This window comes from Fulvia fulva, chromosome 1 (genome assembly GCF_020509005.1).
Source record: "Fulvia fulva chromosome 1, complete sequence".
NCBI classification, from domain to species: domain Eukaryota; kingdom Fungi; phylum Ascomycota; class Dothideomycetes; order Mycosphaerellales; family Mycosphaerellaceae; genus Fulvia; species Fulvia fulva.
The window spans coordinates 403,702-428,117 of NC_063012.1; the positions used below are offsets into that span (position 1 = coordinate 403,702).

General features: G+C 53.7%; 14 protein-coding genes across 14 annotated transcripts; 9 read left to right on the plus strand and 5 right to left on the minus strand.

The window, feature by feature from the left end:
* Nucleotides 1–222: 222 nt before the first annotated feature.
* On the plus strand, nucleotides 223–1,161 carry CLAFUR5_00139 (Nitrogen metabolite regulation-like protein bik4; the record flags this gene model as incomplete). Its single annotated transcript, XM_047899287.1, has 1 exon — nucleotides 223–1,161. The coding sequence occupies one exon, from the start codon at nucleotides 223–225 to the stop codon at nucleotides 1,159–1,161; it is 939 nt and encodes a 312-aa protein (XP_047756592.1).
* Nucleotides 1,162–1,355: 194 nt separating this feature from the next.
* On the plus strand, nucleotides 1,356–1,834 carry CLAFUR5_00140 (uncharacterized protein; the record flags this gene model as incomplete). Its single annotated transcript, XM_047899288.1, has 2 exons — nucleotides 1,356–1,376; nucleotides 1,427–1,834. The coding sequence occupies 2 exons, from the start codon at nucleotides 1,356–1,358 to the stop codon at nucleotides 1,832–1,834; spliced, it is 429 nt and encodes a 142-aa protein (XP_047755682.1).
* An 86-nt stretch (nucleotides 1,835–1,920) lies between these two features.
* Nucleotides 1,921–2,851, minus strand: CLAFUR5_00141 (uncharacterized protein; the record flags this gene model as incomplete). Its single annotated transcript, XM_047899289.1, is given in 2 exon segments — nucleotides 1,921–2,395; nucleotides 2,409–2,851. 2 exon segments carry the CDS (start codon nucleotides 2,849–2,851, stop codon nucleotides 1,921–1,923), a joined length of 918 nt encoding a protein of 305 aa, XP_047755681.1.
* Nucleotides 2,852–2,887: 36 nt separating this feature from the next.
* On the minus strand, nucleotides 2,888–3,325 carry CLAFUR5_00142 (uncharacterized protein; the record flags this gene model as incomplete). Its single annotated transcript, XM_047899290.1, has 1 exon — nucleotides 2,888–3,325. The coding sequence occupies one exon, from the start codon at nucleotides 3,323–3,325 to the stop codon at nucleotides 2,888–2,890; it is 438 nt and encodes a 145-aa protein (XP_047755680.1).
* Nucleotides 3,326–3,883: 558 nt separating this feature from the next.
* On the plus strand, nucleotides 3,884–4,337 carry CLAFUR5_00143 (uncharacterized protein; the record flags this gene model as incomplete). The annotated part of the gene is made up of 2 exons (XM_047899291.1): nucleotides 3,884–3,944; nucleotides 4,000–4,337. The coding sequence occupies 2 exons, from the start codon at nucleotides 3,884–3,886 to the stop codon at nucleotides 4,335–4,337; spliced, it is 399 nt and encodes a 132-aa protein (XP_047755679.1).
* A 735-nt stretch (nucleotides 4,338–5,072) lies between these two features.
* Nucleotides 5,073–6,448, minus strand: CLAFUR5_00144 (26S proteasome regulatory subunit 7; the record flags this gene model as incomplete). The annotated part of the gene is made up of 2 exons (XM_047899292.1): nucleotides 5,073–6,297; nucleotides 6,354–6,448. 2 exons carry the CDS (start codon nucleotides 6,446–6,448, stop codon nucleotides 5,073–5,075), a joined length of 1,320 nt encoding a protein of 439 aa, XP_047755678.1.
* A 413-nt stretch (nucleotides 6,449–6,861) lies between these two features.
* CLAFUR5_00145 (T-complex protein 1 subunit delta) lies at nucleotides 6,862–8,484 on the plus strand (the record flags this gene model as incomplete). Its single annotated transcript, XM_047899293.1, has 1 exon — nucleotides 6,862–8,484. One exon carries the CDS (start codon nucleotides 6,862–6,864, stop codon nucleotides 8,482–8,484), a length of 1,623 nt encoding a protein of 540 aa, XP_047755677.1.
* Nucleotides 8,485–8,862: 378 nt separating this feature from the next.
* Nucleotides 8,863–14,361, plus strand: CLAFUR5_00146 (DNA replication ATP-dependent helicase/nuclease dna2; the record flags this gene model as incomplete). Its single annotated transcript, XM_047899294.1, has 3 exons — nucleotides 8,863–8,907; nucleotides 8,958–10,532; nucleotides 10,591–14,361. The coding sequence occupies 3 exons, from the start codon at nucleotides 8,863–8,865 to the stop codon at nucleotides 14,359–14,361; spliced, it is 5,391 nt and encodes a 1,796-aa protein (XP_047755676.1).
* Nucleotides 14,362–14,938: 577 nt separating this feature from the next.
* CLAFUR5_00147 (Pisatin demethylase) lies at nucleotides 14,939–16,542 on the plus strand (the record flags this gene model as incomplete). Its single annotated transcript, XM_047899295.1, has 2 exons — nucleotides 14,939–16,303; nucleotides 16,357–16,542. The coding sequence occupies 2 exons, from the start codon at nucleotides 14,939–14,941 to the stop codon at nucleotides 16,540–16,542; spliced, it is 1,551 nt and encodes a 516-aa protein (XP_047755675.1).
* An 87-nt stretch (nucleotides 16,543–16,629) lies between these two features.
* Nucleotides 16,630–17,668, plus strand: CLAFUR5_00148 (uncharacterized protein; the record flags this gene model as incomplete). The annotated part of the gene is made up of 4 exons (XM_047899296.1): nucleotides 16,630–16,710; nucleotides 16,787–16,995; nucleotides 17,021–17,247; nucleotides 17,307–17,668. The coding sequence occupies 4 exons, from the start codon at nucleotides 16,630–16,632 to the stop codon at nucleotides 17,666–17,668; spliced, it is 879 nt and encodes a 292-aa protein (XP_047755684.1).
* Nucleotides 17,669–17,810: 142 nt separating this feature from the next.
* Nucleotides 17,811–18,143, minus strand: CLAFUR5_00149 (uncharacterized protein; the record flags this gene model as incomplete). The annotated part of the gene is made up of 1 exon (XM_047899297.1): nucleotides 17,811–18,143. One exon carries the CDS (start codon nucleotides 18,141–18,143, stop codon nucleotides 17,811–17,813), a length of 333 nt encoding a protein of 110 aa, XP_047755683.1.
* A 580-nt stretch (nucleotides 18,144–18,723) lies between these two features.
* CLAFUR5_00150 (Putative monooxygenase) lies at nucleotides 18,724–19,586 on the minus strand (the record flags this gene model as incomplete). The annotated part of the gene is made up of 3 exons (XM_047899298.1): nucleotides 18,724–18,862; nucleotides 18,912–19,133; nucleotides 19,183–19,586. The coding sequence occupies 3 exons, from the start codon at nucleotides 19,584–19,586 to the stop codon at nucleotides 18,724–18,726; spliced, it is 765 nt and encodes a 254-aa protein (XP_047756884.1).
* A 721-nt stretch (nucleotides 19,587–20,307) lies between these two features.
* On the plus strand, nucleotides 20,308–22,146 carry CLAFUR5_00151 (Chromatin modification-related protein; the record flags this gene model as incomplete). Its single annotated transcript, XM_047899299.1, has 1 exon — nucleotides 20,308–22,146. One exon carries the CDS (start codon nucleotides 20,308–20,310, stop codon nucleotides 22,144–22,146), a length of 1,839 nt encoding a protein of 612 aa, XP_047756885.1.
* Nucleotides 22,147–23,704: 1,558 nt separating this feature from the next.
* Nucleotides 23,705–23,974, plus strand: CLAFUR5_00152 (uncharacterized protein; the record flags this gene model as incomplete). The annotated part of the gene is made up of 2 exons (XM_047899300.1): nucleotides 23,705–23,889; nucleotides 23,911–23,974. The coding sequence occupies 2 exons, from the start codon at nucleotides 23,705–23,707 to the stop codon at nucleotides 23,972–23,974; spliced, it is 249 nt and encodes an 82-aa protein (XP_047756886.1).
* Nucleotides 23,975–24,416: the final 442 nt, after the last annotated feature.

Sequence of the window (24,416 nt, forward strand, 5' to 3'; positions counted from 1 at the left end):
GGTCCATCATGCCCTACGTTTGTCTTCGTCAGGTCTGGTCGGAGGATGCGGAGTCAATTCACTACGACCAAGATCCCTAAACGTGGTGTGCTAGGCGTCGTGCGACCGAGTAGGCAACGACAATGGCCGACTTCAGCCAACCCGGACGAAGCGACTTGCCTCAGTAACTCCGCTAGCGTGCATATGACCCACAGCGGCACGATGCAGTTATACATCACAACAATGGCTTCAACCACGCCTCAGACGCCCAAAAGTGTCATCGTCTTCGGCCCAACTGGCAACATCGGTTCCTACTGCGCGCGCACAGCGGCTCAGCATGGAGCCAAAGTCCACCTCGCTATGCGCGACACCTCGAAATCTATCCCAGGCCTCTCCTCTGAACAGGAAAAGGAAGGTCCCTTCGCCCGAGTTCAAGCAGACCTGACAGACCCGGAACTCGTCGCCTCAGCAGTATCCCACTCAAGCGCCAAGCACGCTTTCATCTACGCCGCCCATGGCTCTAAGGACGCTATGAAATCCACAATCCAAGCCCTCAAAGACAACGGAATTGAACTGGTCGTCTTCTTGAGTAGCTTCACCGTCCCTAGATCAATAAGAGACGTTCCGCGGAGCGAGGTGATTCCCTATTGGCATGCCACTGTGGAAGTAAGTCTAGAAGACGTCTACGGCGCCGGGAACTTCGTGGCTCTCAGGCCCGGTGCCTCCGCCACAAACTGTCTACGCTGGGCCTCTAGCGCAAATTTAGGCCACGTCTCGCTCTACGGCCCCAAATTCAAAATGGACTGCATCACGCCCGGTGACATGGGCCGTGTCGCTGGGACCATCCTCGCCAACGGACCTCAAGATGGTGACACGCATGTCTACCTCTACGGACCTCAGGTACTAATACAGCAGGAGATGGTAGAGACGATTGGGAAAGCTGTGGGTACGGCGGTGGAAGTGAAGGGACAAACGCCGGAGGAGGCGACGGAGCAGTTCGTCAAGGCGGGGTCGCCGAAGCCGGTTATTGATTATATGGTGTTGAGATTAAGTGATGATGAGGCTCAGGCGGTGGAGAGGATGCGGTATGAGGAGAGGGTGGGGAATGTGAAGAGGTATACGGGCAGAGAGTCACAAGGGTTTGAGGAGTGGGTGGGGGAGAATAGGGAGTTGTTTGCTTAGTGTTGTGTGTGTGTGTATTGGGGTCTTCCTGTGGCAGTAAAATGTGCAATGACCTTCCAGTCTAGTCGGTTGTCTTGTCCTGGCGGCAAGCAAATGCAGGTTTGTTTGTAGCTCGTTCTTTTGTTCTCGCTGCGCCGATGCCTTATAAGTTCGATGAATCGCCACAGAGTAACGTTCACCAGAAACGTACCAGAATGGCAGCAGACGATGAGTTTGTGAGTATACTCTCTATCGAGACCCTCCGTACTTACTGACACCATACCAGAGCTCCGCTCTCAAAAACGACATCCACAAAGCCATCGACATCCTCACCAAGCAAATCATCAAAACCTCAAACTTCCATCCAAGTCATGAAACCGGCACCAACACACCGCAAGACGCGACCTCCCAGTATCTCCTCGGTGCAGCAACCAAGCACGAAGATGCATTCCGGTTTCTGAGACACGCTAGAGGAGAGGATCCCAATGTGTGTCTGCTAGACTGCAAAGACTGCAACTGCTACAATCTGTCTCAGAATGCGAGTCTGGTGCTATTAGTAATTTTGCTTGGGTTGGCCATGATGTCGGCTTGGACCTTGTGGAAGAAGCCGAAGGGGAAGGACGAGATGGCGAAGTTGGGGTTGAGCGGGCTTGCGCTTGTGGTGCTTTGGGTTATGTACAATGACTTACCCTGAGTTCAAATGTCGAGGACTGAAGCTGGGCGCGTGGAGCTGCACGGAGCGATTGGAGAGAGTGGATCACGCGAGAGTCCTCCGTAGTGTTACTCATCATCATCGCTCCAGTAGTACGCTGCAAGTTGTTCCATGGCTGTGTTCTCTTGAGCAGGATGCTTCGTAGGTGTGTAATGATCAAGACGATACTGGTCCAGATGCGGCATGTCTGGACGCTGTTCAAGTAGCCATTCGTTCAAAGCTGTTTCAGCAGCCACGTCGTTCGTAATGTACATGCCAGAAAGGTACTCGGAAAGAGAGACCGGAGCAAGCATAGCGCCAGGGTCACCATGGAACAGTGATGTTGCTTGCACTTTCTCCAGACGAAGGATTCTCGGGATTTGTTCGAACAATAATGGTACATTGCCGACGACCATCTCTTGCAGGTTTGATAGACTGTATATGCGGCCACACTGCGTAGTCGCAGTCAAATATGGCAGGATAAGGCCCACGAGCTTGACCGATTTCTTTGTCCCAATGATCTTTAGCAAACAACAGCTAGAGTCGTCGTATAGCGCGAGCTCTCTTCAAGAATCACGTAAGCTCAGCAAAGATGTGTCGCCTAGTGCTCTGGTCATTGACGAAGTGGGCATCGATGTACAGGTCAGTGAGATGGTAGAAAGCAATGCCCATAAAAGCAAGCTTCTGAAGGACGGTCTTGCCAGGCAAGTCCGGTTGCATTAGTGCATAGCGGTCTTGCACATAAGTCTGCAGCCTTAATGCCGAAACTGCACTGCCTTGTTGTTGCAGCTTTTGACTGCGTGCAGCGATACTTAGGAGCAGCGATTGGGCAGCTTTGGTGGATATAATGTTCAGTCTCCTTGTCTCAGAGTCAATCGCTACGAACCAATTATGCGGGCCAGTATGGATCACTTTGTACAGTCGCCGCCACAGAGGCCACTCGTTGGCTGAGCCATGTGTAGGTGTGTGGAATGACACACACGTGGCGTTGGCCTCGACAAGATTTGGAAGCTTGCTCATGGTCTTCGCAAATGCTATGCCTTCCTGGGGTATGCCCTACAGCCTCTGTTCTCGCCAGAGACGCGTATACACTTCCCAACCCGACTCGATGTCGCGCGCCGATAGCGTCTGGCCGGGGACAGCTTTCCACTCCTGCCATTCGCCTTGTCCTCCAAGGCGAATATCATGTTCTAGCCATGTAGTGAAATCGGGCTTCAGCTCCAGTGACATTGCATACTTCTCAATGCAGTCGAAGTCGGTCATGATGTCACAGAAGAACGTGACTTTCTTGACATGCTTCGCCAGGTGATTTGAGCCCGCAATGCTTTCGAAGTTCGCTAGAGGCTCCTGAAGCATTGCAAGATAGACCTGCTCGAAGACGAATGGTGTAGCAACATGCCGAAAGTCCTTGCTCACAACTCGTAGGGCCTTTTGCGATGGATGGTCGCAGAAGTCCGCGATCTCGACCAGCAGCTCTATGGGCAGGCTGTCCATCGTCAGATCCGTGGCTCGAGGCTGACGTGAACATTGAGGTGTTAGAGACGTGAGTGGTATGAGCTGGAAGCCGCGAGTTGTGGGCACGCCAGACGACAAGGTTCGTTCAAGGCTTGGCCCTATGATGAGCGTAGCGGTCATTTCCATACACGCCTCAGTACGCAGATCGACCCTGCATAGATCAAGTGCTGTTGACGAAGTCCATTGCCGGTTGAATTATTCCAAGGTTGCAACAACTGGCCTTTGTAGTCGGATCATCTAGATCACGGAGACTAAGCACTTGCGAGCGCTTAGCGTAGGTCGCTACAGCACAATCTATACATCGCTTTAGTACGCCAGACACTTTGAGCAATAATGTTTTAGACGAAGGTAGACGACGCGCTCGGCGGCAACGAACTGTCTCCACAGCCCTTGGGTGCTCGTAGCAGGCTTTCCAACACTGTTCGCTTTGTCCAGCAGATTCAGACCTACTAGCAAACTGCAATTAGCTTGCTGAAGAATTCCGTAATCTTTATGGTCCAGAGTATACAGTACAGTGACCAATTCCACACCGTGACGATGAAGAAGCACCAGTTCGAGAGGAACCAAGTGATCATCCAGGCACACAATGGCTCCACAGGTCAGGCTTTCTCGCCAACCCAGCCCGTAGCGATGAACTGACCTCGAAACTCCAGAACCAAGACATACTCAGAGCATGCTACCAAATCGCAAGCGAGATCGTCTCAGTGGCCTTGCCAACCTCGACGAGCCAACACACACCGAACGATCCAGCCTAGCACGGTACCTACTGAAGGCCGTGAAAGAAGGTGCCACAGCAAAGGGACTCGTCTACCACGCCCAAGATCCCGGCAGAGTCGTGAGGCTTCACTCGATGCTTAATTCCTTGCTGCTCGTGTTCGCAGTCATGTTGGGCCTGGAGCTTTGGCCACGGTGGGAAAAACTTGACGAGAAAGACTGGTTCAGACTGGGTGTCGGATGTGGATTGCTCTTGGTGGTCGCTATAGCGTGGTAGGATACGGCTTGAGTGGCTCTGGGTGTGAAAGAGTTGAGTCAGCTGCGGGTAAGGTAGAGCTGCGCCTGTCGTTGTGTTCGGTCTCGTCTAGGCTGCGGTTTGCATGTTCGAATGAGCTCACTGTCCTAAGGCTGCATCGGCCTCGTCCAGGCTGCAATTGGCATGTTCGAATGCGCTCACTACCCTGAGGCTGCATCGGCATAGGCAATGAAGGCGCGTCCAGTCTGTCCGACAGGATCCAGTACATTTGACAACCACATCCACTTCCGAGGGTTGTTGATAGCCACGACCTCGCCAAAGCCTTCGTAGATCGTATCGACAGCCACGATGTCCCTGTGGTGCAGTGCGCATCGAGCACAGTGGCGGATCGACACAACCCCCCCCCCCCCATTCGATTTGTACTTGTCGTGTCACTGGTCTTGATCTGCAGCGCTCTAGCCATCAAGCTGTGGCCACGTCGAGATCGTTTGGAGCGGTTAGATTTTGTCCGGCTGCTCGTTGCAATCCGCTTCCTCTTCTAGGTTGGCTCGCAGTGAGGAAAGTGGGAGGCTTGGTGTGGTCAAGGATGTATGTCTCAAGTAGAAATGCCTGAGAGGGCTGGAGAGAAGGCGATCATGGCATTATCGCTGTGATGCTACATATGATACAAAGCTCATGCTATGTGAGCTCTCGTGTGGCATGTCTAGTCAGGAACAAACGCCGCGCGGAAAAAGGCATCCTTCCATGCCGGGTCGTCTAGTTGTACTGTGCGTACACTGCAGTCGAGCTGAACTTCGTTCCACCTCGGATGACCTTCTCGACAGCACTCAGGAAGTCCTTCTCGCTAGCGACCTTTCTTCGTGCGCGAATGGCAAACATGCCTGCCTCTGTCGCTACCGACCGCAACTCAGCGCCAGTCGCGTTTGGACACAGACGCGAGATCAGCTCCCATCTGATATCGCGCTCCACGGACATGGACTTGGCGTGGATTCGAAGAATGTTAGCACGTCCCTCCATGTCTGGCAACGCGAACTCGATCTTTCGGTCTATTCGGCCGGGTCGCATGAGGGCTGGGTCGAGTGTGCTGGGTCTGTTTGTTGCGAACATGACCTTGATGTTTCCTCTGCTGTCGAAACCGTCGAGTTGTGTGATGAGCTCCAGCATAGTTCTCTGGACCTCGTTGTCTCCACCTGCACCGTCGTCGAAACGTGCTCCTCCTACAGCATCAATCTCGTCGAAGAAGATGATGCATGCCTTCTTTGTCCGTGCCATCTCGAAAAGCTCACGCACCATACGTGCACCCTCTCCAACGTATTTCTGGACCAGCTCGGAACCAATAACACGGATGAAGGTCGCGTCTGTCCTGTTTGCGACGGCTCGTGCGCAAAGTGTCTTTCCCGTTCCTGGTGGACCGTAGAGCAGCGCACCCTTGGGAGGATCGATTCCGAGGTTGACGAATCGCTCTGGTGATAGAAGTGGCATCTCGACGACTTCTCGTAGCTTCTCGATCTGCTCTTTGCAACCACCAACGTCTCCGTATGTGACATCCGGCTTGTCCTCAACCGTCATCATCGTCACGCTGGGGTCGATCTTCGGTGGTAGCGGCAGCATAATCTGGTACTTGTTGCGGTCGACACCCACGCGCATGCCCTCCTCGATATCGGTGGGAGACACGCGCTCACCCAGGTTCACCACGAACTTGGCGATCTGCTTGACGTTGATGACATACTTGCTCTTTTCGCTGTCCTTCTCGTCGGGGATGATCTTGGTACATCTTGCGACTTGTAGCGGTTGCTCTTCGCTCATGCGCTGTCGGTCGGCCGCAATGTCCCAGAGATGTGGTGGCGCAAGACCGGTATCTGACTCCTTGACGCCGATCTTCTCGTTTACTGATGTCTGCTTGTCCTTGATGGCCTTTTCGAGCTGCTTTAATGCTTCGGCGTATGGCGCGCTGTTGTATGTCTTGAGCACTTGGATGTCCCTAGGTGAGCGTTAGCCAGGTATGCCGTCGTCTCTATATTGATAGGGTGGACATACTCATCTGTGAGCGGTGTGATCTTCTTCTCCTCCTGCTCATCGTCGGCGAACTTCTTCTGGTACTTCTCCCAGTTCGAGCCTGTTGCCGACGGCATCGTGGATCAACCTCCGGGAGGCGTGTGATGTGTTTCGAGGTGTTGATGCGTGTCGGGGATGGTATCGGCGGGGATTTGACTATGTCGAGGTGATGCGATCGAGTGGGTGATGTATGGACAGGTGAGAGGTGATGATGTGGTGTGTTGTTTGGTGTTCGGCGATGGTGATGGAGAGCTGCGGCGAGGCGGTCGTGGTTGCGTACATGTACCTTGACGTGTGACTGGGGAAGGTCGGCCGACACAATTCTTCCAACGCGAACAACTTCTGGCACGCGCTCAGCAACGAAACACTGCAAGCACACCCTCACCACATACTGTACATACAGAGCTGTACATACAGAGCTGTACATACAGAGCTGTACATACAGAGCTGTACATACACCAACACATTGCAGTAGGAGAAAGTCACAATCATGGCGCAGACGGCGCCTGCAAACGCTGGCAACAATGCCTTCAAGGACAAGGCCAAGCCCCAGGCTGTGAGAGAGGGAAACATCACAGCAGCGCGTGCAGTGGCCGATGCGATCAGAACATCGCTGGGACCGCGTGGAATGGACAAGATGATCCAGACCGGCAAGGGCGAGACGATCATCACCAACGACGGAAACACCATGCTCAAGGACATGAGTGTGATGCACCCCGCCGCGAAGATGCTGGTCGACCTCGCGAATGCTCAGGACATCGAGGCGGGAGACGGTACAACCTCAGTCGTCATCATCGCTGGTAGTCTGCTGGGTGCTGCCGAGCGGTTACTGGCAAAGGGCATCCACCCCACCATCATCAGCGAGAGTTTCCAGCGGGCAGCCGCCCGTGCAGTGCAGATACTGGAAGACATCTCAGTGCCCATCGACCTTGCAGATCGACAGACCCTCCTCAAAGCAGCATCGACTTCACTTTCCTCCAAAATCATCGCACAGGAGCCCAAGCTGCCACCCATGGCAGTGGATGCCGTCCTCCGAACCATCAACCCAAACAACGCACAAAACGTCGACCTTCGCAACATTCGCATATTGAAGAAGGCAGGTGGTGTGATTGACGACTCCGAGATGGTCGACGGTCTCGTCCTCAGCCAACAGGCGATCAAGAGCGCAGGAGGACCAACGCGCATAGAGAAGGCCAAGATCGCTCTGATCCAGTTCCAGCTCAGCCCGCCCAAGCCAGACATGGAGAACCAGATCGTCGTCAACGACTACCGACAAATGGACAAGATCCTAAAGGAGGAGCGGACGTACCTGCTCAACATGGTCAAGAAGATCAAGAAGGCCAAGTGCAACGTTCTGCTCATACAGAAGAGTATCCTCCGAGACGCCGTCAACGACCTCAGCTTGCACTTCCTGCACAAACTCGGCATTATGTGTTTGAAAGACATTGAGAGAGACGAGGTGGAGTTCATTTGCAAGTCCACCGGATGCAAGCCAATTGCAGACATCGACTCGTTCACAGAAGACAAGCTCGGCTCAGCAGATCTGGTGGAGGAAGTGTCAAATCTCGGCTCACGGTATACTCGCGTGTCAGGCGTGAAGCTGTCGAACCCCAACGCACCCAAGACAGTCTCGATCGTAGCACGAGGCGCCAACCCGCTCATTCTCGACGAAGCAGAGCGAAGCTTACACGATGCCATGTGTGTCATTCGTTGTCTTGTCAAGAAGCGAGCTCTTCTTCCAGGCGGTGGTGCACCAGAGATGGCAGTCTCGACATTGCTCGCGCAGGAGTCACTAACGGCGCAATACCCGGACAGCACATGCTTCAAGGCGTTCGCTGACGCACTGGAGATTGTGCCGGTCACGCTCGCAGAGAACGCCGGGCTTAACAGCATCAAGGTCGTCACGGAGCTTAGAGCGCGGCATGCAAAGGGCGAGGCAAATGTGGGCGTTAGCATCAAGCGCGGCGGCGTTGGCGTCATGGGAGGAGAGGACCAGAGCACGTCGGGAGAAGGTGTCATGCAACCCTTATTGGTCAGCACCAGCGCTATTGAGCTGGCGAGTGAGACGGTCAAGATGATTCTGAGGATCGATGACATTGCTCTGTCGAGATAGTGTGGCTGCAGAAGTCATTGTAGACAGATACGAAATGCACGAACAGCCGCCCAGTTCACGGCGGCGATGATGCAATGTGTTAGATCGAGCTCCTTGCTCTCATCACTTCTGTCTCTCCTACCGCATCGACATCAACCACAGCCTTTCCTATCTGTTCTGTGCTTGATCTTACAGTACATGTATACTTGACACGTTGTCATGTGATGCGGCGATTTAGCCGAGACTGCGCCGCTTCTCGCGACGCGCCACTTCGCGTCGTCTTCAACATGTCCAAACACAGCTGCACACGACAATCACGAGACATCACTACACACACCCACATTGGTTGGCCAATGCCTCGCTCCGGAGCCCGAATATCTGCATCTGCGATGACTTGGTATGGCGACGCGCACTAAGAGCTTCTTCGACCAAGATCAGAGAAAGGTAGTGCTGCACCCACCTCGAGAAGACTGCACTGTCTGATATCGGAATAGCCACGACCTGGTCAATGGAGCCGACGACCGTATACTACGAGTAATACGTATGAGCCACCGATCGCCCCTCCGCCGAAGCCACCGATTCCGGCTACGTCACAGGCGAAGACGAAGTTGAAGGCCTTTCAATTCGTGCCCGGCGAGAGCGAGGAGAAAAGACCGAGTCCAGAGGTGGACGGTATGGCGCAAGGGAGTGGCAATGCTGCCAGAACGAGCGACTCGGCTGCGTCGAGCAACAGCATACATAAGACGCCGCAAGTCCCGCATGCGAACACGTTCCCATGCACACCTGGAGCACGACTGCCGATCGAGGATCTGATTGGCGACTGCGATGAGACGAACAAGCCCGCACCAGTGCAGACATCACCCGAGGAGCAGATAGGCTGGATACCCAACAGCTCGTCGGAACTGCTTACACCCAACAGGCGGAAGCGGAAACGAGCGAAGAGCTCTTCACCCGCTGGTCCGCATTCCTCTTCACAACCAGACAGAACTTCTGCTTTCTTTGCTGGCAATGGTGCCCCATCAACAGCGAAGAAGACACCCGCAGCAGACCCGGCGGCCGATCTTTGGCAGCGATATGCCAGTGGGAAAGCGAATGGAGAGAGCATGCAGTTGCCAGAGATCAGTAACCTGATCTTTCAACGCTCGCCCCGACCAATGGAGACGCCGGTGAAGAGTGGACCACTGCGTAGGTGGGCAAGCACGGGCAATGACTGGCCCAGTACGAAGAACAAGAGACCATGTACCACAGGCAGACAGAGCATTAATGTGTGGCAAGACCAGACTGCAGCCGAACCCAGTGGCAAGAGCAAGGTCGCGACAATGGTGCGGAAGATCCAAGAGTCGCTAGCTACACAGCGATTGGAGCAAGAACAGATCAAGGCGGTTGCGAAGACAGCAGATGCACCGTCGAGCTCGAGTCCGCTTCCCGAGATGGGTGCTGAGAGCTTAACAACTCCCACAACCACGAGTCCGCTCCAGACACGACAGCCGAACGTGAGGAGCCCCGCCAAGGCCACGAGCGTGCTTCCGAGCATTCTGGAGAGACCGCCCTCACAGAAGCCACCTTCACAACGCCCAACCTCGCAACGACAAAACATCAGACCTGCACAGTCTGGCGGCGTAGGCTCCGACTACGCAAGGTCTGTCGGCGAACCGCTCAACCCGAGTGCGCCTAGTGCGTTGCACTTGGGAAGTCGAGCGCCACTACCAGCGTACAAAAGACCATCAATTACACGGCCACCGAGTCTGCCGAAGGTACCGCAATTCGTTGCGCCTCCTCCTGCACCGGTGGATGAGTTTGGTGATGATGCCTTTGACTTGACTGCGGACGATCTGGACGAGCTGCTGTCTCAGCAACCGCTTGAACAGCGATCACTTTATGACATTCCACCCCACCCACAGCCGCCGCCGCCTGCACGACCTGCTTTGACAGGTCAGCGCCCGATAATGCCTCAAGCAAAACAAGAAACGATCATGCTAGACGATGATGACGATGATGAATTCGGAGGAGATGACATCGACGATGATTCATTTGCTCAGGCGGAGTTCACTGCCACTCAGGCATTACGGGTTAGTCGTCCTCCATGAGATCTTCCTTCATGTTAAGTATATAGCTCATGGTATGCAGAAATCACCACGTAAGCGCTCGCCACGCAAAGGGCGAAGTCCGCGCAAGGTCAAGTCGACGCAAGATCATTCCGCCAACAGCCAGACCGTTGGATCTACTCCGAGACTCCATCGCTATGTCGTAAAGCAAGTCATTAGTGGCGAGTACACGAATGAGAAAGGCCGGGTGTGCGAAGAGAAAGTCCTCCGCGGCGAACATGAAAGGACAAAGAAGTCAACAGCTATTGCCCTTCGTGGATCATGGACCGCCAGCCCTATCGCCAAGAACGACATTGTTCACCTCACCTACCTCCGTCGGAGCCAAATCGACTCGGATGCCGCCGCATCACCGCCCAGTCAGATCACATTATCGGACGAAGAAGACAGCCCTTTCATCATCGCCCACCCAGATCACATGCTCTCCGCCACGACAGTAGCTGATTCATTCGATTGCATTCGGAAGGCGGTGCTGCAGGACCGCATCAAGGCTACAGGTGAGACGAGCAAGGCCATGGTATACGGCAGCATCCTCCACGAGATCTTCCAGCAAGCCTTGAGTAACAATCGCTGGGACACGCCCTTCCTCGCCCAGCTTGTGGAACGAACGGTGCAAGCCCACGTCGAAGGCCTGTGGGAGCTCGGCATGCGGGACACAGCGATGGCTATTGAGGAAGTCACTGCCAAGATGGGCGAGCTTGGTGCTTGGGCAAAAGTCTTTGTCGCAGCACAGCCTGGCAATGATGCTTTGGTTGACGATCGGAATGGCGAAAAAGTCCAGATGGCGGTCAGCAAGCTCATCGCGATCGAGGAGCATATCTGGAGTCCACAATTCGGGTTGAAGGGGAATGTTGATGCGACGGTGCAAACAACGCTGCATGATGGACTGAGCACGAAGAAGCTCATCGTGCCGTTTGAGGTCAAGACTGGCCGCACGACCCAGAGTCCAGCTCATCGAGCTCAGACGGCGCTGTACACTTTGCTGCTGTCAGATCGCTACGATGTGGCTGTTGAGGCTGGTATTCTGTACTACCTTGAGAGCTCGAGCATGTCCAGGATTGCGCCACCTCTGATGGAAGTACGACAAATGGTGCAACAGCGGAATCGGTTAGCAGCTCTTATTTTCCATGCTCGATATCCAGCAAAGATGTTGGCACCATCTATCGAAGCTCCAAGCTCGAGTCCGGATGAGTATGGCGATATTGACATGAGTGGGGAGAAGCCAGGCACGAGTCCGACCCAGGAGATTGACGAGTCTGGTCTGCCACCGTTGCTGAAGAATCCGTACAAGTGCGGACGATGCTACGCTCAGCAGAGCTGTTTCACCTATCATGCACTCGTTGAGAGGGGAAATGCGGACAGTGCGGGCATGGTCGACGACAAGAAGAAGAATCACAGTCTGATCTGGCATGAAGCTGTTAGGCATCTGCTTGGAGCATCCACAGACCGCGATCGAGCAGAGTTGCTGAAGACATGGTTCAGCAAGTGGGATCGGCTGCTCACCTTCGAAGAAAGCGAACAGGCGAAATACAAGAAAGAGATCTGGACCATGCCCTCTGCAGAGCGTGAAGCTCATGGTCGATGTTTTGGCAACCTCGTCATGGCACGCGACCTTACGAATGCTGCAACGCATGTGACTCAGCAGGTCGTTGACGGAATCGAGGGCAGCGGCGGCAAGATCAATCGCTTTGCCTATGTGTTCAGCCGCTCCAGTGCGACGCAGGGAGCCAGCTTCACGGAAGGCAGCCAGCTGCATCTTGGAGAGCCGATCGTTGTCTCCTCCGAGCAAGGTCAATGGGCTCTGGCGAACGGTTATGTTGTTGCGATCAGTCGACATGAAATCACCGTTGCCGTTGATCGCAGATTGGGAAACAGCAGGCAGAGGCTTGAGGGCTTTCATGATACTGACAACCAGGCCTTCCGGGGTACGATGACTGTTGGCAAGGAAGATGAGGCACTGTCAGCCGCTGGGGAGGAGCGGCAGCTGTACCGTCTGGATAAGGATGAGTTCTCGAATGGACTGGCGCTGGTCCGCAACAACCTCGTCAACTTGATGAGCAGTCGTCCCGTTCACACGAAGCTTCGCGAACAAGTTGTCTTCAACTCCGAACCGACTTTCAACACGACCTCGACACCAGCGGCAGCGCAACCGACACAGCTTGGCGACATGAACGAAGATCAGCAGAACGCAGTCACGAAAGTCCTCGCCGCCCAAGACTACGCTCTCATCCTAGGCATGCCCGGCACCGGCAAGACCACAACCATCGCCCAACTCATCCGCGCCCTACTAGCACAAGGAAAGAGCATCCTTCTCACAAGCTTCACCCATACAGCAGTCGACAACATCCTTCTCAAGATCCGCGACATTGCTCCTGCTGGCAGTATCCTCCGACTCGGCGTTCCCGCCAAGATTAACACTCAAGTCCAAGAATTCTGCCAACTCGCCGCAACGCCGCGAACGAGCATCGATGAGATCGATGCTGCGTATATGGAATCGAAGATCGTCGCGACGACGTGTATGGGTACGAACCATGCTTTGTTCCAGAGGAGGAGTTTTGATGTTTGTATTGTGGATGAAGCGAGCCAGATCACTCTGCCGACGATTCTGGGGCCATTGCTGCATGCGAGGAAGTTTGTATTGGTTGGAGATCATTTTCAGCTTCCACCGCTGGTGCAGAGTCGGAGTGCACTGGAAGGTGGTCTGGACATCAGCCTATTTCGTCAACTAAGCGAGCAGCATGCTGAAGCTGTCGCCGCGCTGGGACGGCAGTACCGCATGTGTGAAGAGATCATGATGCTGTCTAATGAGCTCATATACCATGGCCAGCTCCGCTGTGGGAATGATGCAGTCGCGAAGCGAAGTCTGCAATGCACCAGCGACCAAGAAGCTTTTGGAAAGTTCCATCGGCCATCCACAATCCAAGCCTCATCCTGCACAAGCGACGCAACCTGCTGGCTCCGGCATGCTACGGACCCACATCGTAAAGTTGTCTACGCCAATACTGACGCCCTGGGAAAGACGGCCCTGGAGACACTGACGGGCGGGAAGAACATCACGAATCAACTCGAAGCCACGCTCGCGGCGCAGCTCGTCCTGACATTCCTAGCGATGGGGGTCCCCGCGGCAGAGATCGGTGTGATTACGCTGTATCGCTCGCAACTCGCGCTCATTCGACAATTGTTCAAGAAAGCTGGCATTTCGACTGATGTGGAAATCGACAGCGCGGATCGATTCCAGGGTCGCGACAAGGAATGCATCATCCTCTCCATGGTGCGCGCGAATGAACAGGGAATCGTGGGCGATCTTCTGAAAGATTGGAGGAGAGTCAATGTTGCGCTAACGAGGGCGAGAAGTAAGATGGTGGTGCTGGGACATGGAAAGACGTTGAAACATAACGACTTGCTGAGGAAGTTCCTTGCTCTTGTGGAGAGGGAGAGATGGATGCTCAGCCTGCCACGCGGTGCGGATGAAAGCCATGCTTTCAACTTCAGTACGCAGGTGACGCAGCACTTGGTGCTGGAGGGGGCGAGTCCAAGTGATAAGAGACGATTGCAGCCAAGCCCGACGAAGAAGATGAAGCCAGGGAGCCAGCAGAGTCCGTCTAAGGAAAAGAGGATCTTGCAGCCTAGTCAGAATGCTGCTAATAAAAGTCCTGCCAAGAAGGGTAGCGAAGGAGGCAAGGATGTGAGGAGGATTGATGGGAGAGTCGCGACAGGAGGAGGGAAGAAGATGAGGATGATGAGGGAGCAGGTTGCTGTTGAGATCTTTGAGGATTTGACGGGGGAGGAGTTTTGAGGAGGTATGAAGGCCGAGTTGGCTGGGATCATGTCAGGATGGCGCGGATGAAGGGGTAGCATTGCATAGGATCGTGGCTGTGATGACTGGAGTTGGCATGAGTGCTTGGGTATGTGGGCATAGAGCTTGAAGTATCGATCGATGACGGAAATGGATATGATTGTTACGAAGCCACCTTCCCTGTGGTAGCCTTGCGGCTGGTGGGATGTGAGGAGCGGTGGCGCTGTTATGATTGAAGGAGGATGGATCTCTGCAATATGAACATTGCTTCAGCTCCACGCTCGCTTTTCTCTCGGTTGGCAACCCAGCTTGATCTTTCAGCCAACTCTTCCCGGCGGCCGGACGGACGTTGCGGACGACATCACCACCAACCCCACCTCGGATGTCAGATCACCACCGGGACAGCGACGCGGCAGCGACAAGCAACGTCCAATGCCCTACCGTCCGCCAGCTCCGGCTGCAAGATGCCGTAATGATTTCACTCGCATGAAAGAGCAAGTTAGAAGGGCACTTCAAAGACGATTGTTATAGTACCGGCTTTTCATGCTCATCCTTCTTGATCACAACGACTTCAACCATGCACACCCATACCATCATCCTCGCAGCGGCCGTTGCTATCGTTGCACGGCTCACATACATCCTTTACAGCCTCCTAACTTCTTCCCTCCGCTCCATCCCAGGCCCTTTCCTTGCCCGCTTCACGAAACTCTGGTACTTCAACAGCATCTACAAAGGTCAGGCTCATTGGGATAACATCTCTCTCCACCGCAAGTATGCCAAAGACGGAGCCTTCTACGCCCCCATCGTACGCCTCGGACCAAAAATGTACAGCATTGCACAGCCCGATCAAGCCGTCTACGGCATTGGATCGAAGATGCCCAAGTCGAGCTGGTACGAAGGCTGGAAACATCCCTCTCCCGACCGCTGGACGATGTTCCCGGACCGGGATATCAAGAGACATGCAGAGACGAGGAGGAAGTTCCAGAGCATGTACTCCCTCACCAGTCTTCTGCACTATGAACCTTTCGTCGATAGCGTTGGCGCCATCTTTAAGCTTCGCCTGAGCGAAATGGCAACGAAGGGTGCAAGGGTGGATATGCACCACTGGCTCCAATGCTACGCTTTCGACGTAATCGGGAACATCACCTACGGCCATCGCTTTGGATTCCTTGACGAGGGGAAGGATATCGATCGCTGTATGACTAGCCTCGAATCGAGTATGATGTACTCGACCCTCGTCGGGATCTACGCATGGGCGCATCCGTATCTTTATTACTTCTTGGAGAAATACTTCCCCAACTCGGGAGCGGCGGGGAGGAGCTATATCATGTCCTTTGTCCGGAAGGAGATTGCGAACAGGGAAGTGGTGAGGAAGGGGCTTGAGGCTAAGGGGGAACGACCTGGTCCTGATGGTGATGCGCCCAGGGACTTTCTGGATCTTGCCATGGATGCGGAGCAGGATCAAGAGAAGGGGATGACGAAGTATAATGTTTTCATGATGGGGTTGAGTAATATTGTGGCGGGGAGCGATACTACGGCTGTGAGTCTGAGCTCCGTACTCTGGCATCTCACGACGAATCCTTCGGTCCTGGCGGAGCTGAGGCAGGAGCTGGATATGGCTATCACAGAAGGAAGGATGTCTCGTGATAGAATCACGCTTAAGGAATCCCAAGATCTGCCCTTCCTGCAGGCTTGTATCAAGGAGGCGCTGAGGATGTGCGCGGCGACTGGACTTCCTTTGTGGAGAGTCGTGCCGGAGGGTGGTATTGAGATGCTGGGACAGTACTTCCCAGCCGGCACTGAAGTCGGTATTAACTCTTGGGTTGCTCACTATGATGAGGATATCTGGGGACCAGACGCGAAGCAGTACAGGCCACAACGATGGATCGAGGCGCAAGAGGATAAGGAGAGGCTGAGGGAGATGGAGAGTCATTATTTACCGGTGAGTCTCGGTGTGAATACTATGTGTGGGAAGAATGCTAATGACCTTTGCAGTTTGGCCTGGGATCGAGGACTTGTATCGGGAGACATATCTCGTTTCTGGAGATCTGCAAGGTTATACCGATGGTGGTGTCAAACTTTGATTTCGATTTGACGAAGTCGACACAAGAGCTGAAGACGGAGAATTATTGGTTCGTGAGGCCTACGGATTTTGAGGTGCAGGTGAGAGCCAGGAAGTAGGTGTAGATGAATATGATGCTACAACCTGATTGAGCCCTGAAGGCTGGACGAGTTCGAAGGAGCTGAACACTAAGCGAGCGATGGCCGATGCCCTCCTTAGGATCATTAAAGCCACGTGCGGCTGACAGCCTCAGACCCACATTGCTCGAATACATGTATGACCTCGCAGTAAGCACCTTTCTCAGCACCGCCCGAGACCCTTCCAAACCCAGCTCTCTCAAAATCTCTCATAACGGCCAAGCAGCAACCCACCTCGACCCCACCCGTCTTCAACGCCCGCAAAACAAAAGAAACCCACAACCTCAAGCCCCACCCAGTGACAGGCCGTCTCATCGACTCCCACCCCGGCGCCCGCACCCGTCCCATGCGTGTTCTGATGCTTGGCATGTCCCGTACCGGCACCATGTCCCTCTTCACCGCACTCACCCAACTCGGCTACAAACCCTACCACATGTCCGTCGCCATCGGCGGCCCCCAGATCCAATCTAGACGTCTGGAGGCAGGGACTAAACGTCAAGTTCAACGGGGTCGGAAAACCTTGGGGACGGGAAGAGTTCGATAAGATTCTAGGGGAGTATGACGCTGTCGCTGATGTGCCGTGTATATGTTTCGCGGAGGAGCTGGTGAAAGCGTACCCTGAGGCGAAGGTGGTGCTGAGTATGAGGGATGTGGACAGTTGGTTGGGGAGTATGGCGAGTTCGGCGGGTGTGGTTTTGGGGTGGAGGTGGGAGTGGCTTGTGAGGTATGATCCTGCTTTGGTGCAGCTTTTTTGGGAGCATGCGAAGATTGTTATGCCGGCTTTTTTTTCGATGACTTTTCGAGCACGAGTCCGGCGAGAGGGGCGTTTGAGAGGCATTATGAGCATGTTAGAGGGCTTGTACCGAAGGAGAGGTTGTTGGAGTTCAGAGTGCAGGAGGGGTGGGGACCGCTTTGTGGTTTTCTTGGGCATGAAGTACCGCAAGGGGAGTTCCCGAGGATTAATGATAAGAGGGCGTTTGTGTTTGCGCATGGGGTCATATGGTGGATGGCGTTTGGAAAGATGGTGGTGAAGACGGGGTGGATTTGGGGGCCGGTCGTGCTTGGAGGCGTGGGGTGGTGGTCTGGATGGTTGAGGAATGACATGTGACAGTGATGGACCATTCAAAGAGACTACAATGCACAGTCTTGCTAATTACCTGGATTTCCAAAACACGAAACAGTAACACAAACACCCAACGCCTCGAAAGTTTCCTCTGTCGATCGGTTTCTCCCAGCAAAGTGCCTCAGTCCTAATACCTGAAACCACCATAGCTCGGATATCCTCCAAAATACGCTCGCTGTTGCCAAGGGTGTCTCGGCGGCGGTCCCTGCCTGCTCGGTCCCCAAGGACTTTGCATGCCCATGTATTGGTTCTGGAAGCCACCATAGGCGGCTCTTGCGTTAGCAGGGTGAGACCAGCCGCCATCTTCAGCCCATCTATGGGCTGCGAAGTTTGCGTAGCGATCGTCTACACCGTTCCGGTGCTGGGTTCTCATCATTTCGCGGATCGTGCTTTGCGGTAGGTAATTTTCCTGGCGAATGCCCCAGGCAGCGTTGTAAGGGGCGCCGCGGTAGTAGGGCATGGTCGATGGGGTTCGTTAGCAGCTTGGTAGTGTTGTGTTGGATGGTTGTCTGGGATGGTTGTTTGAAGATTGTGCTGTGTCGGGTTGTCCGTTGGAGGTGGTTAGTGGGTTTGATGGAGAGAGAAAGTCTGTGATAGCAGCCATAGTGAGATCCTGGGTGCTGAAAGTTGCTATACATTGTGAGTGTCCACGATCGTAGAGGCGCTGGAGGGCGGTGTTCATGCCTGCAAGTTGGCATGAATGTGTTTGGGAAGATCGCAGAAAGTCATGATGCACGAGCTCTTCGGTGTATTCACTGCGGAGTCCGGAGTCCATGAGGGGCGTGCTCGCTGGCGCTGAAGGTTTGAATCAGCAGATGTGACTCTATATATGACGTTCAGCGAAGTGTATAGGGAGACATAGAGCTTGAATCGCTTAGGTCAAGCTAGAGTAGGTCAGCCTAGAGTCAAGTCTCGCAGCATCGACTGTGTAATATTTGCTGGCTGTTAGTGCGCAACAAACAAATCCAGCCAGCTAGATTGTCAGGGTGCGATCGATATCGATATGGGTCCGACTGGGATTTTATGGGTTGTACATCTCACTACAGCTTTGCTGCGGCAGTGTTCGCAAGATTCTTTGCTCCCGATAGTGACTCTGCAGCTTCGGTCACCATTTCACGCACGATCTGAGCTGCGGTTTGATTCGCCTTATTCACTGAGCCGACCACAATGCCAGCAGGTCTAATGATCAAGTCAGTATCAAGTGCTTCCTGCTAAGCTCTGCACTTACCTCAAGGCGGCTGATTCCTCAATCTCATCTGTAAGGGTACCCTCTTTGTACAGCTTGTCGAGCTCATACTCTAGAGGCACAATACCCTTCGAGGTCAGCTCGGCGATTTCCGCTTGCCGGTACTTGTCCCAGTGATCGAGATAAGGATTTCTCATTGCTCGTAGTGGCCGACCGGACCAGATTGTTAGCTTGACCAGAGAATCATAGCCAGCCTCGATTATCCTGTAAAGGTCAGCAAGAAGTCTTTTGTGACGAGTGACATGATACTGACTGCTTCTTCCAGTTCTCTGGCGCCTTGGACTCGACAGAAGGGATGAAGCTAGTGCCGACCCATACTCCACTTGCACCAAGCATCAACGCAGCTGCGACACTTCGGCCATCGTTGATACCGCCAGCGGCTACCAAAGTGACAGGCTTGCCAGTCAGAGGTGAGGTATACTGCTTGCAGATGTCGGCACACGCTGGTAGAAGCACCATGCTTGGGATGTCGCCGGTGTGACCTCCAGCTTCGCCACCTTGAGCACAGATAATGTCGACACCCCGCATATCACTGCCTGTGCGAATGCGAGGGCCCGAATTCACCGCAATGGCATGACATGTGAGATGAAGTGAATGAAGTGAGAGGGTGTGACACAGTGCAGGCGGCGAAAGCACTGCTGTGCCGATGACATCCATGGCACTGGCAGTTCTACATACAGCCCGTCGGGACTGTTGCTCTTTCGCTTTGGGTAGTGACACTCTACGATCATCACAGAGTACACCAATCCGTCAACTGCCGACTGCCTCAGCAAACAGGAACCGACCAGTAGTTCAGTCTCAAACCTCAGGATCGGCCGAGTCGTACATCACTGTCCGTCGGACCGACAGCCACGCGTGCCACGACCCTGCTGAGGTACTGCACCACCTTTCGACACGGTCCGCCTGAGCAGGCTCCATCGCTACAGCACGAGGCCATTGAATGCGAGGGCAGTCGCATCGGGCATCCCTCCCTGTGCTCCAATTTCCAGAGGACGACCCTGCTAGGAGCATCCCATCATCTTCAGATGCACGACAGCACGAAAATATGACGAGCACGCGACCGGACGCGTCCAAGTACCGACTTCGTGTCAGATTGAGCCACATTACTGCCAGGGGATCGGCGCGCTAATGCGATCGGATCTCGGTATCGTGAACCTAATCTACGACCTTGACTGCTTTGGAGACTTGGTGATGCAAGAGGACCACCAAAGAACGATGACATCCATGATCTTAAGCACAGAGGTCATCAGCCACGGGGCTGGAGAAACGGCTGATGAATCTGCGTCGTTGTCGAGGGCTCTGCGTTTGTCGTCTGTTTCTCCTCTGGCATTTGCCCAACACCCACACATTTGGATTCTCCACATTTGATACCGCAGCCATGGTCAAACTTCCAGAGTACCATACAGTTCACTTCTATCACGACAACGATAATGCCTGCGCGTTGACTGCCTTGGTCAATGGCGAAAGATACCATGTCATTGCAGATCCGAAGCGCTTGAACCATCGGTCCAAGGCTGGCAAGAACATATCGAATCGCTATCGCAAGCTGCTAGCAAACCTGAAGGAAGCTGAGGCAGATGAAGGCGAAGCGGCGGATGGCACAGCACCATTGTTTGTGACGAAGGTTGAGAACGAGGAAAGTAGCTCGGACGACAGCAAAGATAGCGGCGTGGATGTCAGTCCAGCGACGGATGAGGACAACGACTCGCATGATGATGGACCTTCTGGAGTCCTGAAACGATGGATGCTATCACCTCTTAAGGACGTCTTTGGCAAATCTCCCAAAGCCGATCTCTATGAAGGTCGTTCTGTGCAAGATTGGTATCACTGCCCGACCCACTTCTACGAGCTTCATATCGAGGACGGCAAGCTACAGGCGGAGGAAGAGACATCGCCTCCTGCGTCTTTCACGAAACGGACGGAAGTTCTGATACCGTCAATGCCACTGCCAAAGTACATTCGTGAGCTTAAGATACCTGCGATCAAAGCTAGCGACGTCCTGGTCGTTCGCGAAAGCTCAGATCCACCGCCAATACATCCCGCGCTTGTTCGACACGAAGGGAACGACTACTTCCTGAAGGTCGTTGACATCAATCAATATCAGCCCATGAAGCGGGAGATCAGCGTCATGAAACGCATCGAAGCCGAAGGTCTGCAGAACGAAATGAAGGTACCGCTCCTACGAGGCCTTGTCCACTTCACGACCAAGGGTTCGAACAGAAGTCCCCATGTCATGGGCTTCTTAATGGATGTCATAGAGAACCCTACACCGCTCACACACATGCTTGACTCGGATGTTCCAGAAGAGAAGCGATCAAAGTGGGCAGAAGAGAGCGCAAGAATGGTAGATCTGCTGCACCAGCACGGCATCATTTGGGGTGATGCCAAGGGTGATAATCTCATGGTTGATGCGAATGATGACCTCTGGATCATCGACTTCGGCGGAAGTTATACTGAAGGCTGGGTGGACCCTGAGCTGAATGAGACCGAGGAGGGCGACGAGATGGGTGTGAGGAGAATAGTGAATGGGCTCACTGATCCAGAGAACAACACCATCGATCCAAGCGATGAAGCCGAAGACGAGCAGCAGGACGATGGAGGGGGCAAAGATGACGCTGGAGAGCAAGGTGAAGATGCAGCAGATGAAGGGGACCATCGGACCAAAAACAGCGGCGATACGAAGGCCAGGCCAAACCAAGGGCGGTCCAGTGATCCAATGCGGGACGAGAAAGACAATGACGACGACGAAGAGATGCTTGACGACGCCGATGTAGAAGAGACAGCTGAGATTCGCCGCATGCGAGTAAAGAAGGTCGAATGCTGTGAAGACTGGGAGAACAGCTACGAAGAGTCACGGTCACGAGATCCACTCCTCAAAACCGAGATCATGAAACTCGAACGCTTCGTTGACATGAAAGGCAAGTCGTGCTACGGCTGGGGAGAAGCATATGGCGATGAAGAACGGTCATCGACGCAATCGAAGAAGCGGTCGGCGGCTGAACAAGATCGACCTGCGAAGCAACGCAAAATTTCGGAAAATGACACTGCTCGTGGTAAGGATGAAAAAGGGTACTGCTATTGTGATGGACCTGATTCCGGACGAATGTTAGCTTGTGATGGTAAGGACTGTAAACAGCAGTGGTTTCACTTCGAATGCATTGGTATTGAGGAAGCGCCGGACAGCAAGAAATGGTATTGCAAAGAGTGCAGGAGTTGAGGCGGTGATGTGGCGGGGAGATACCACGTTGTACGATAGTCTTGATTGTGGTAAGGTTTAGACGATTTAGTCGGACCAAAAGGCACTATTTCATCGCCAGCCGTCACTCCGACCGCAAGCAACGAACAACTTCACCCCAACCATTGTCGAGAATGTCCCGGGTCTCTGACTTCTCGGCAATCACCTATCTCGTTGTCACAATGGCAGCCGTAGCAGCGTTGGGTTCGAATCATCGGCATACGACTCATGATACTGCTTCAACGCTGGCAAACCCAGAAGTCTACTGTATGCTTCACCCTTCAGCGACCGATCGTAGGAACGACATGGACTATTTGCACTTGGCTTTGAGCTTGTTCAGGATGTCCTTCTCGGCCGGCTCTTCAATCATCCCTCAATCCTCCAGTATTCTGCACGTCGGTAGTTTACGTGACGGTCCCAGGCGGGCGTAACTATGGCACCAGGTCGACTCGACAGCACTGGCTCGGCTTTGCAATACGCACGTATGATCGGGAGCCTTAGCCGGAGAGAACAATGTTGATCGTGGACTGCATCTCCAAGACATGGGTATTGTGGTCCCTAGCATTGCGGTACACCGTCTCCTTTCACTAGTCATGCGAATGAGAGTTCATCCATCATGAGAGTTTGATTTTGAGACGACGTGTTATGCTCAGGATCGACCTGGATCGAAACTTCACCAGAACCACTATGCCATCTATCTACAGAACGTCTGTGTCCGCGGAGCTCGTGGATGCACTGGACGTACCTCCAGGGATGGCCAGTGACAGATGTTCCTCTCTCGCAGTATGAGCTGGACATGTATCATAGCTGGCACGGAGAGCTTGCGTTCTGCTGTCTGGTGGGTACATATACTGGGCCTTGAGCATGATATCAAATGTGGCACGTTCTACCTCTGGCCGGCCTTCCTTTCCCTGGCTGAACGGGTTAAGTTGGGCTTCGCCTTCGCCGGCTTGGATTTCTGATGCACAGGGGCGGATGGCGCCCTGCGACTGTCAAGGCGCCATGTCCGGATCTGCACGGACGGCTGTCGCACTGGCATTGCACAGCAGGCTGGCGATAGCTACCCTGCAGCACCAAGATACAAAGAAAACGCCAATATGAGTCAAGCTTCGCAGAGGGTAGAAGTTAGTACGGGTACGACCACTGAGGTACACAACAGCTGTTGCTACAAAGGCTGGGCGGAGATTTCAAAATGTTCTTTGACACCTTCACGCCGTTGAAGCGGTCGTGCTTTTGCCACAGCCGCCTGGCGACACTGTGCCTTGCGCTTGCCCAATCCGGATACCGTGCAATGCAAAAATCTAGGACTCTCCGCATTGTAACGATCGACGTCGCTGTCTCCAGTCTTCTCCGCACACTGGCACAGAGGCTGGAGTGTGATATGTCCGGAATTGCTCGGACGCCAAAAATGGGCATTCTGTACAACCATACGAGGAGATCGCGATGACCTTCTTGCACAATCTATATATTGACCTCATCACCAAGCTTGGTTGTCCGGCCTGGATCTTCACCATTCCTCAACTTGCGCATTGCCTCTAAAATGTTGTTCCGATCACTCCTCACGACCTCGCTACTAGCTGTCACAGCATCAACCGCCCCTGCAGGAGAGTGCACCGCAGATTTCCGAAGGAAAGGCTTGCGGTACCTCATCCAAGCCTTCATCCACGGCGTCGACGACGCAAGCTTCAAGCAGACTCCTCCTGCTGATAACGTCACATCCATCATGTGAGTCCGGTAACTCCCCAGTCTACTATTGCTCTACGCAATATTGCGCGCCATGCTGATTCACTTCGAAAAGTTTATAAAATAGTGTAGTTACTAGAACGTAGGCGTACTCGCTAGACTAACGCTAAATTCCAGTAGAACTTCACTTTAATCCGACGGCGACAGCGATACCGAGGTCTGCAAGCATCGTATACGAAAGAAACATATATCTTCGTATAGCCCGGATTAGGGAGTGTATTCTGTTAGAGTATCGTCTATTAGGGGCAATAAGACGATACGAGTAGGTTAATAAGACAATACGAGCAGGTTAATGACATAATAAGAGCAGGTTAATAAGACGATACGCGGCCAAGAGAGTTTATTCGAGTAGAGTAGAGACAGACAGATATACCCTAAAGCTAATCACAATCCTTACCTTAGTAGCGGTACTAGGCATACCGATTTATAGCGTCGACGCGAACGCCGATAGTAGAACGACTAGCTATAGAGTAACGCTAGTACCTATTACTCGTGTCACCCTCGGCGAC